The sequence below is a fragment of the Mchenga conophoros genome, linkage group LG3 (genome assembly GCF_057382185.1).
Source record: "Mchenga conophoros isolate Kocher_MC1m ecotype Shallow Benthic linkage group LG3, M_conophoros_male_GT1.1, whole genome shotgun sequence".
Taxonomy (NCBI): Eukaryota; Metazoa; Chordata; class Actinopteri; order Cichliformes; family Cichlidae; genus Mchenga; species Mchenga conophoros.
Genome location: NC_140528.1, coordinates 63,385,349 through 63,397,016, shown reverse-complemented (window position 1 = coordinate 63,397,016; position 11,668 = coordinate 63,385,349). Strand labels below are relative to the sequence as shown.

The following is an 11,668-nucleotide window of genomic DNA, read 5'->3' as shown; positions in this document are numbered from 1 at the left end:
GCTGATAGTCTACTTGTGATATTTTCTTATTTAAACATTTGTGACTTAGAACCTTAAAGTTTAAAACCACAACATCTTTCTTTCAGCCATTTGTGCTTATCACTATATGTGACTCATTTCTATGCAATAACCAAAGTACACAAATACAATATAAAATATTTCAGTTATAAAAGATACATTGTATATGTGTGTAATCATGTATGCATGCAAAGTTCCTGTTACAAAATTACACAGTGTAAGAAAAATAAAATGTATTAGGATGTTGTGCTTTTTTAAAAATCTGTTTTTCTGAAAATGAAAATCGCACCTTTTCTTTTTTCACAGTGCCTGTATGCCTCTTCCAAAACTTTGTGCTATTCACCCCCAGATGCATGATTATCTGAGGCATGTCATCAGATGGCCACCTTCTTGTAATTCATAATGGTTTGTGCTCGCTGCTTTGCTTGGGCGTGCTGGATCAGATCCAGATGTAGAGTCAGTGCGACAATAATGGCTCTATGTAGTTCATAAAAATTTTTCTCAAAAAGCGATGTTTCAAATGTAACAAACAGCTGAATGCGGTGTGAACGCAAGGGGACCAGCAACACTGCTGATATAAAGTGATGATGGTCGGTAAAGCAACTGGTCAGGACGTGTTTTTCTGGTGAGTCTGCAAAGCTGCCTTGGTTGATTTCAAAAAATTTGGCTGTAAATTTTGTTTTGATTCTCATTGGCCAAAGAGAGGGCCACCTCTCCCTGTAATTACTCTATTACGGGAGGAGCTCCAGATGCGGCCATGGAATAGACTAGAGATTCCAGTAGATGAAAGTCAGGCAGGTGAAATCTTACGGTCTTGCTCTGAGCTCTCGCTTGAGGGGGATCCTAGCACCAGCAGCTAAATACTTCATAGATCATAAGTTTCCTAATTGGTAAAAAAGGGTAGAACCACCTCTCTTTAAGGTTCAGGAGGAGCTCCAGATGGCGTCCCAGGAAGCATCTCAAACCCTGAATCTTGGATCTTCTCAGGTACAGAGCTGCAGGGCTGTGAACATCCACGTCTCTCTCTCTCTCTCTCTCTCTCTCTCTGTGGCCTCACTCTGACTGTGATTTTCTTTTTTCAGATTAAATGAATACAAATAAACTTAATTAAAGACTTCCAATGGGACATACAGCCAATTCAGAATAACCTATTTTTCGTTTCACACTTTCATGCAACTTTTTTGCATGCAAAAACACACTATTATGAATTATTGTTACATATTCAATTTTTATACATATTTTGAACATATTTATCCTCATATTTCATCATATAATTATGAATTATTACTCAGTTATGAATTATTACATACATAAATTACTCAAATGACATAATTTCCAAAATAAAGCATTCAGACTGATTCTATTAAACATTTATGACATGTCATAAATCATTTGACTGGGGCCATACATCTCTTTTTGACACATTGTATAGCTAATCCTTCATTGCATTTGACATTTCACACAGGACACCTCATGCAGCAGATTAGCACCTTTAAAATCCTTAAAATGAGCTACAGCCCAGAAAACTTTGGATTTCTATTTATCTGTGTACACAGAACCAGGGCTGGACTGGAACGCAAAAAAAGTTAAAACATATGCACATATTGGTGAAAATTCCTTAAAGCAGTAGTAAAGCTAAATAGTACATAAAAAAGATAAATAGAGTCATTTGTCACATAATCACATTTTCTGTTTAAAAGATGCATTACTTGGAATAATTTCACAAGATAGAGATTCTCACCTTACAAAGTAATTTCTTCAGTGAGATACTCTTCTCTGCAACTCTATCAATGCTACCATTATCAAAAGCCACAAGTATGTCCTTTGCCCATCAACATACAGATGCGTTCAAGATGTTATGATCTGTAGTGAGAGTATGGAGCAGGTGGAAGTTTACACTGGAGAGAAGAGGAATGAAAGTGAATAGAAGCGAGACAGAATATATCTGTGTGTGAATGAGAGGCAGGTTGGTGGAAGAGGAGGGATAGTGGATTCACTGGACAAAGGATGTTGAACATGGAGATGTTAGACAGACGGAAAAAAGAAAGACCAGAGAAGATTCATGGATGTAGTGTATGAAGACATGTGGAGGGTTAGTGTGACAAAATAGGATGGTAGAGTCAGGTTGAGATGGATAATATTTTTATACAGAAGAACTATTTGTAGATTAAAACAAAACATATGGAGGCATATTTGTGTTTAAAAAGCATCTTTATTAAAATGCAAGTTGAATAACTTGCGTGACAACCTCAGGACTGACTGCACATCTTTAAGCTGCAACAAAAGAATAAAACATGAGGATGCAATTGTGTTAAAATAATCAGTCAGGCCTAAAAAAGTACTGAATTAACTGTATTGTCAAATACTGTATTGTGTTGAGATTGAACAAATATTTTAAAAATAACTTCAATTCAATTTTGTGTGAAATGTGGTGTTCTCGCTATAACAGTTTGTTACCTGCAGCTGATGGGTAAATGTATTCAGTCTCAGCCTGGTCACCTGAGAGAGAAAACAAAGTGGAAAAATGTGACTTGCTGTGTTTTTACAACACGTTTAAATTTGATCCTTCAAATTCTGTTAACTGCTGTTTGTTGTACAGCTACACTACGGAGCAACGTGTGTCAGTGTGCTGTTGCAGTGAAGTGAGTTAGAATTGTACTTGGCTGGTAGTAGTCATAGATTTTGATCATGGCTGGTTTCAGGTTCTCCACTCGAAGTTCTTCGATGACTGTCAAGCTGTAGTTCATGGGCATGTCCTTTGGTAACTGAACAGATTTAAAAACAGGAGACACACTCTGTAACAATACAAACATCATCATCTGGTATCCCCACTGTGATTATCTCTCACCTCCTGTAAATACACCAGAACATGATCTTCTGTTTGTTCAACACGATCCACCAATGGGGCACCTTCGAGCTGTGAGGAGACAACAGTCTCCTTATTATTATTTTATCTCATCATAAACTGACACATGGTAGCAACATTTCTATTCAGCTAACAACTGCAACAACCCACCATCTTTAAAGACACTGCATTTGGGACAAATCCAGAGAGCATTTTGATATCCAGGATCACCATGTTGGTAGTATTCTCCTTTCCACTGTACCTGTGTTTGAACAGTTAAAAAGTGATTGCACTGATGTGTATCCATAGATGCCACATTTCCAACACTTATCCCACAGTGGTAAATAAAATTCCCCTAGCACATATCTAATCTGTTAAATACTTACAGGGATTTCATTGTCAGAGTGAGCTTGCGTCTGGATTCACTTGTTGCATCAACCCCTGATTTGACCTCCACGCTGAGAGTAGTGACATCAGTGGGACTCGGGATGTTGTAGTGAACAGAAATCTGCGAAATAGTCAACCAAAAGAGGTTTGCAGTTTATAATAATAGTAATAATAAGAAGAATAGAAATCTGTTTATGTTTTTATGTTTGTTTTGCATTTATGTTCAAAATATAGTGGCGTCACATTTTAGGGGACTGATTAAAGTTATGAAATTATTTTGGTGGTTGTGGCCAGAATAATATGTACACTAATTGTGGGCAGAAATGTCATGTTGATTTGGAGTTTCTTTCATCAAAATATTTAAAATTGAGATAAAGGCTTGGACGTGAGAAGGGATCTGGAAATAGAACTGCTGGTTATTTACTTAAAATATGCCAGCTAAGATGGTGCAGGCATGTTTGCAGGATGCCTTTATGACACTACCCTCTGGAGATTTTCCAGGCAAATCCAACTGCGAGGATACACACAGTGTAGCTACACCTTCCTGGAGATATTATACATGTCATCTGGCCTTAGTGAAATCCATGATGAAGAACAACGACAACAACAACAAGAAAAAAAAATACATAGGAGGAAAAGGAATGTTTGAAATCATTTCCTTAGTGGGAAGCCACTGCATCCTGAATTTGGATAATTTGAGCAAATACATAGATGGATAAGCAAATGTGCTTTTCTGAGTGCAAACACATTTTTTCATCATACTTCTCTATTTGGAAAAAAGGAACAAGCAGGATGCTGTCACTGACCTGCACTGACACACATGCAGTGCCCTTCACCTCCAGGCTGTATCTTCCTGACACGCCCTGCATCGTCTCCTCCTGGTAGAGCAGTTTGTTGCCCGGATTTACATCAAATGTCAGCTGACTGCTGTCAGACTGAACTGTCACTGTGCTTGAACCCTCAGGACTGAACACCAGAGTGGAGTACAGAGCGAGAGCCTGAAGAGCCACCACTGTGTCCTACAAACAAAATCACAGCTACTACACATACTTACATATATATTTATATTTTGTATTTTACAGGACAGCAACAGCAAGTAAAACTTCAGCTTCTCTCAGATACGTTTTTATTTATCCCATTGTATATGAACTCAAAGGTGAGATTTAAGCTGTTTGGGTGGTGTAGCACCTGAGTGGAGGAGAAGCCTCCATAGTAGTTCTGCTGGCCAGTCAGCCACCTAATAATGCCAGAGGCATAACCCAGGTCGTCAGCAGTTGTGGAGGCACTGAGTTTGGCCAACAGCACATAAGAACTGATTTCCACTGACAGGGAGGCTGATGTTTCTGCTGCTGTCTGAGACCAGTACAGGAAACCTCCTACAAACATACAATAAAAGTTACACTTATGGTAATAACACCTGAATGATTTCCTGTTAGATGGTGACTCACCTTCCCTCACTGCAACTGTGTCTAAGTGCTGCAAAAGGTGAGCGCGGGTCTCCGTGTCTCCTGCCAGGGTGAAGACATAGGCCAGCAGAGCTGTAGTGTAGGTGTTGCTGAGGTCATTGATGGACTCCCTGAGACAAGCCAAGCTATTATTCACCACAGGATCCTTTAAAACATCAAAAGAAGAGCCCTATGAAGACAAACTATTGACCCTGCCCAGGACAGGACATACGCTGCTACTCTCTTTTATTCAATTGCACAATACTATGTCACTTTTTAGAATCACCTGCACTGATAGCTAAGCTATTTATTTTTCAGGATATAGGTATATTGTTACTTTGTTAGATTTATTTGATATTATATTTTGCACTATCCTACTGTATATTACTGTATACTACTATTCTTATTGTATATATTGTATATCTTATTCCTCTGTTCCTTTGTCTCTCTTGCAGCATTGAGCATGTGTATGACAAAAGAATTTCCCTCAGGATAAATAAAGTTCTTCTTATCTTATCTTATCTTATCTTATCTTATCTTATCTTATCTTATCTTATATCACCAAAGTTGACCATTTCCTTTATGTAATTATTTGTTTAACTTCATTTTCATGACTGGAAATAGAAATAATGCTTTAACATATTTCCTTTTCACCTACAGACAGAAAGTATCGACTTAAGTGACTTAGAAATCTATCATAAAAATGTATTTTTAAAATGAGGGGAAAATGGATGTCAAAAGAAGAAAATGAAATAAACATATACAAGTCAGTGTTGTATTTTTTTTTACATTGTACAAATTTGATTACATCACTCAAATTTACTCACATGTTGGGATATATTCATTTCCAAGAAAGCAGCAGTGATGTATGCACTGAGAGTCACTTCATCAGACACACCACCCTGGTGAGTGAAACCAAGTTATTTCTGTGTGCTGCCAGAATTTCTCTCCACACAGAATTAGTATCAGTGTCCAGCTAAAGTATAGACTTACCTTCATTCTGTTGTTGAAGAGTTTGCCTGACTTTTTAAAACAGCCATTTGTTTGTTGTTTATTTTCCAGCCATGTCTTAGATTCTTGAATGATTTTTGGATCAATGTAGACAAAAGACTGAGCTTTGGCAAAACTTCTCATCACAAAAGCAGTCAGCCTGACATAAAAAAGCATCCAAAAGAAAACTTCCTCATGTTTCGAAATTATATCAAAATGTGTCACAGTTATGCCATTATAATGTGAGTTGATTTTCTCCATGTCCAGAAATAAAATGATAATAGGATGGGAGATTTAAGGAGTAAATTTCACCAACAGGCTCAGTTTTGTTTCTGAGGCAAATGGAATATTAAGGTAATTATTATTTTCACCAAGTGTTTCCTGGTCCTCTTCCAAATGTGGTGTATGCGCCTTCATCACTTTTGTAGTTCAGCTGTCTTTGGTAACCTGTAACAACAGGAAAATGACTCTTAAATAGATATTCTATTCATAAACCTTTGATTTTAGTCTCACTATGAAACAAACACACTCGCCACTGGTCAGGAAGTTCGCAGCTTTTTCCATGATGGCTGGGGTGAGCTGCTGTGTGCCTTTCAGGTACTGGAGGATGTAGATGTTGGGGGCTAGAAGAGCCATGTTCTGCTCTCCACATCCATATGGCATCCGGAGCAGTCCATCCAAGTTCTTCAGAGCCCGGCCGAGGATGTCACCTGATCAGAGGCACTCAGTCACTGAGACAGAACATACAACGTTCGAACACTTGAACTGCAAATAGATTAAAACTAGTAAAGAAGCTAAATATTTAGAAAAATACAGCAGGTTATAAAAAACTGTATATACTAAATTATAATATTTTGCACTTTGTTATTGGAATGTAGTTTCTAAACTATTTTCTACACTACAAAACTGTTGGAGTGTCATTTAATAGCGTGTTTCAAAACCAGGCAAAAACAATGCCAGTCCAGTTGTATTTGTCTTTTATATTAATTCACTATTGATTGAAAAAATAAACTTCTTATATTTCTTTCTGGATTAATCTAAACTCATTTAATTAAAAATGATCAGGTTTACCCAGGACTGATACAAAAGTGCGGGCAGATCCTTCAATCATATTCTCAGGCAGCTGTATCTCAGTTTCCTCTGTCAGTGTGTCTCCTGTGTACAGACAAACAATCACCATACAGAGAGGAGCTTAATCAGAATGTCAGTACCAAAATAGTTTCAAATCAGCAGGTGGTCACAGCATCATGAACTGTAACAGGTCATATAAGAAATCAGACACCTATAATTAAACCTATAAGCACAAAAAATATTATTAAAACAATAACAACAACAACAACAACAATAAGAGTACTATGAGCGTGACCTAATATTTCCACACAGATGTGTCCAGACTGACTCTTACCAAGCGTGTCAAGTTTGTAACATAGTGTATATATGAGATATAACTATAAATATCTCATATATAGTTGAGATATACTGTAACAACTAAATGTCCTGTGGGGAATTATCAAAATTTGGTGTGACACCCACAAACACCCCTCAACAAAAACTCAAAACTGGAATGACTACGTGGCACACATCTTTAATGACTTTAAAAAACAAGACTTGGGTACACAAGAGATTGTGTCTAAATGTCGAGCCAGAATTATACCATTAGTTTGTTGATGACTACCAAAGGCATGTGGTCAAGGTGCAACTTGACAAGGGATATTTAGCTGTCATGGTTCTGGGTCATTTTGACCCAGTGTTTTTGTTATTGTGTATTGTGGTCTGTGTTTTAGGTACATTAGTAGTCTTAAGTTTAGTCTGTTTGTCCATTTAGTCTCGCTTTGTGTTGTTGTCATGTGTGTCCCTGTCTGTGTGTCTGTGTTTATGTGAGTTTGTGTGTCTGTGTGTGTGTTTTGTTTGCCCTCCTTGTGTTTCATTCCATCTTGTTTATCCATGTTCCCCTTTCTCTCACCCTCTTTGTCTCTTGTGCTCTCTCGCCCTCTCTTGTTTCCTCGCTCTCTCTGTCCTCTGACTTTCTCCCACTCCTGTGCCAAGCTCGTATGTCAGTCTTGCGTTCCTTTGTTTCCCGTTTTATTTTGACAGTCTCACGTTTCCATGTTCGGTGTGTTTAGTTTTGCATCCCCTGCGGCGTCATGTTTATTTGTGTCAGCTGTGTTCCCCGTGTATTTGGTTGGTGTATAAACCACACCAACCTTTTGGACAAAGCAGCCAGTTGGATGTCTTTGTCATCTCAGTCCCCTCAGCCTGAGAAAGAACAAGTTACAGTTTCACCTTCGTGAGAAAACAAGTTTTCAAATGCAGAATGTTTTTCATCTTGTGTTAATGGCACCAACCTTTACTATGAAGGATTTTGTGACCACATCAATGCGGCCTCTCTCTGGTACTCTCACAACCTCATTATCACATGAAACATGGGATGGCACTGCCTCAGCAGACACAGTCACATTCACAGCCCCTAAAAAAGGACAACAAACATCATTTTTCTCAACCCTGTAAAGTCTTGCACATTAAAATACTGTTAATTAGATAATCTCACTGATTTTGTAGATACTGAAAAGAGAAGGGGCATTGACTGAAAGGACATTTACACCGGTGTGGATAAAAACTTGATCCTTACCTAAAACTGTTGGAATCATGGTCCAGCTCACAGTCTTGCGCTCCTTAGCACACAAACAGGATGTGTACTGCTCACCGGAAAGAGGGGTGAGGGTATAATCTGAGGAAGGCGTAGAAAAGACTGTGACCTGCACAAAGAACAAAACAGTGGGTTGAGTTTCTAAGTCAAAGAGGAATTCAGTGTTTTCTTGTTACTCTGTGAGGACAGAATACTTTCAGTTATTGCCTCATTCACCAAGAGTTGCTTCACATGTTTTGATTTGGTATAATTTTGCACTGAATATCCTTCCTGATACTTGATGGGAAGTGTGTACACCACTAATGTCATGGTACTGGCTCTTCAACCCAGTTTTTTTTTTTAGTTATGCTCTGGAATTATTTATTTGTTTGAAAGACCTTGGACTGATGTTCAGAGTTTTTATTAGTTAGTTTTGAGTTCCGGATTAGACTTGTGTTTCTGTGTTATTTTTAGTTCTCACCTCTTGTTCAGTCGTGTTTGTTCCCCTTTTTGTCCAGTCTGTCACTATCTTGTGATAGTGTTTTTTGGTCTCTCTGGGTTCTGTCTCAATGGCTGTCTGTGTTCCTTATCTAATGTAGTTGATATGTCTATTTTTCTGCAGTCCCTCTGTTACTTCCTGTTTTATTTTGATAGTGTCTTGTCTCATGGGTATGATGTTGACTTTTGCTTCCTTTGTGTTATTAGTTTTGATTCAAGTCAGCTGTGTTTCCACGTGTCTCCACTTCCCTTAATCACCCTTCTATTCCCCACTGCATTGTCCTTCATTGTGGATGTATTCTATTAAATTAGTGAATTCCTATCCTGCCCAGTCAAATAAAGCTGAGATTTTGAGTTTTATTCTGTCTGATGAGTCCTGCATCAGGGGCCACTTCAAAACCATCTGCAAAGTCTATCAGCATGCTAACATTTGTTGACATTTGTAATTTTTGATATAGAAATATTGATCACCATGATGCAGCTGGTCAGGTAGCTGAAGACAGTTGCCTTCAGTTCAAAGTGCTCCCCACGGATGATGGAGTAGGGCATGGTGAGCTCGAGGAAGAACGGCTGGAAGACCTCAACTTCTTGACGAGGAGCCAAACCAAAACCCTGAGAGGACAAGCAGAAAGCCTCCGTCTCCCAGGTCGTGATGGTGTCAGGGACAGTGAGGGACACATCCTTTGATCCAGACTCTCTGAATCAGCAGATTCAAAATATGCACATTGTCAGGTGGTGATTACATAGATTAGCCAACAATGCAAATGACAGTGTAGCAGTCACCACGTTCATAGACATTTTATATATAAAATAGACTCACTATAGACAGACAGACAGACAGACAGACAGACAGACAGACAGACAGACAGACAGATAGATAGATAGATAGATAGATAGATAGATAGATAGATAGATAGATAGATAGATAGATAGATAGATAGATAGATAGATAGATAGATCGATCTCCAAAAACTAATACATACCCAACTTCCACCAGGTCCCAAATCCAAGTCTCGGGGAAGAAAGCACGGACAGTTTTCATCGGTCCTTCTGATGGACCTAAAGATCCTCCAGAGTAACTTGAACCCGCTTGTAATTTAGAATCATAAAAAAAAAGAAAAAAAAAAAGAAAAATTTGAAAAATAAATACTTAATCAGAATGAATAAGAAGGTGTAACACACTGCTTTGATTTTGGGAACTTTTTTATGATTTGGAATTTGCAAAGCAAATCAAAACAAAAATATCACCTAAGGGCATGAACTCGTATTCTCTTCCCATGAAACTCAGACATGAAGGAATTTCGAGCAGCAGGTTTGTTGCCACCTTTAATCCTACTCTCTAGACACACAAACATCACAGAGTTAATTGCAGCTAAAGCCATGAAAAGCATTATATTTATCATCAGCTGATATGCTCTGGAGTTTTACTGTTAGCTGGATGCAAAATCTGCAGATGGAATGCTGTTGTAACTATACCAAGTTCACCAATGCTGCAGAGAAGGACTATTGTTTGTCATATATTACATAGTGCAGTAGAATATTATTTATTTATGCAACTATTAAGACTCACCTTATGTGGAACATTTGAAACAGTCAAGGTGCAAGGCCAACATCAAGAAGCTGGATCCGTGGATCCAGTGAAACACATAACACATGCTCATGGAAAATATTTATATATTACCTCAAAAGCAATGTAGGCTTCATTATCTCCTTTAGGTGAACTATATCTTCTTGTTCTCACTTTCAAGCATTTTCTTGGTTCTCGTAGCCGATATGAGAAAAAAGATGCTTTCATGACAGGCAGCAAGTTAAATATCTAAGAAAAAAAATGGTTCAAAGAAGTTCAAACAATTGAGAAAATCAGATTAAAGATCTATACTTATATGAACCACATATGTAGTATTTACAAATGATCAGATCACTATTCAATGTAAGGTTTATACCACAGCTGTCATAAATGAACAGGATTGGTAATTACCAAAATCAATTTTTATGGTTCTGTAATTCTCAGGACTGTGTGGAGAAGAGAGAGAGTGGACCCAAATGCAGACTACGGAGACAGAATTGAATTTTTAACAAACGTGAGCCTTTTATTCTTGGCTGTACAAATAACAAACAAAAAGCAAATGGAGATAGAGTTGAAACTAACAAGACCTAAACTGGGGAAAAAAAATAAGCACTAAGTACCTGGATGTGAAGAAAAATAACATGGAACGTGAAGCCCTAAGCCATTAAAACCAAGACCAGAAACGTGAGTGGCGAACAGAGAAACCGACAAGTGACAAAGGGAAGCTCAAATTATAACACACAGCAGGATGATCAGGGAAGTCGAAGCAGCTGGGGAACATATCAGACACACATCAGGAACTAATCAGACATAACAGGACAGGGGAAGCAAGAGACTGTCAAAATAAAACAGGAAGCACAACAAACATGGAGACGAACACTAAGACACGCAGGATTAAAGCTGTGACCGGGGGAGAAATAGACATGGGGACATAACTGACTGGGGGGACAGAGAGAGAACACAGATCACGAAGAAAAGAGTAACTAAGTGAGAGACGTGGAACACAGGGAAAACACAGAATAAGAAAATTAAAGACAAGAAACTATAAATATAACATAAGTGTCCTTCTACTAGTTTCCTTCTATTGAGCCACAATCGAGAGTGTGCTGGTCCACCCCATCTTTGTGTGGTACGCTTGTTGCACAATAGCCGATAAGAGACTCCAGAGGGTCACCAGAACTGCAGAGAAGGTGATCGGCTGACCACTCACCCCCCTGGATTCTATTGCCAGCTCTAGATGTCTCTCCAGAGCCAGGGCTATCTTAAAAGACCACCTCCATCCTAACCACCAC

General features: G+C 38.4%; 1 protein-coding gene across 1 annotated transcript in view; it reads right to left on the bottom strand.

The window, feature by feature from the left end:
• Positions 1-2,191: 2,191 nt before the first annotated feature.
• LOC146579967 (alpha-2-macroglobulin-like) overlaps positions 2,192-11,668 on the bottom strand; it is a 35,262-nt gene continuing 25,785 nt past the window's right edge. The window contains exons 17-37 of the mRNA XM_085266551.1: positions 10,491-10,625; positions 10,058-10,148; positions 9,793-9,898; positions 9,281-9,506; positions 8,315-8,441; positions 8,031-8,152; positions 7,890-7,941; positions 6,757-6,840; positions 6,219-6,395; positions 6,057-6,132; positions 5,689-5,845; positions 5,523-5,597; positions 4,699-4,861; positions 4,439-4,626; positions 4,057-4,269; positions 3,250-3,371; positions 3,035-3,125; positions 2,867-2,935; positions 2,678-2,783; positions 2,476-2,517; positions 2,192-2,292 (exon numbers count right to left, since the gene is read on the bottom strand). Coding sequence (XP_085122677.1) covers positions 2,288-2,292; positions 2,476-2,517; positions 2,678-2,783; positions 2,867-2,935; positions 3,035-3,125; positions 3,250-3,371; positions 4,057-4,269; positions 4,439-4,626; positions 4,699-4,861; positions 5,523-5,597; positions 5,689-5,845; positions 6,057-6,132; positions 6,219-6,395; positions 6,757-6,840; positions 7,890-7,941; positions 8,031-8,152; positions 8,315-8,441; positions 9,281-9,506; positions 9,793-9,898; positions 10,058-10,148; positions 10,491-10,625 — 2,427 coding nt within the window. The 3' untranslated portion in view covers positions 2,192-2,287. The remainder of the gene's footprint in view (positions 2,293-2,475; positions 2,518-2,677; positions 2,784-2,866; positions 2,936-3,034; positions 3,126-3,249; positions 3,372-4,056; positions 4,270-4,438; positions 4,627-4,698; positions 4,862-5,522; positions 5,598-5,688; positions 5,846-6,056; positions 6,133-6,218; positions 6,396-6,756; positions 6,841-7,889; positions 7,942-8,030; positions 8,153-8,314; positions 8,442-9,280; positions 9,507-9,792; positions 9,899-10,057; positions 10,149-10,490; positions 10,626-11,668) is intronic.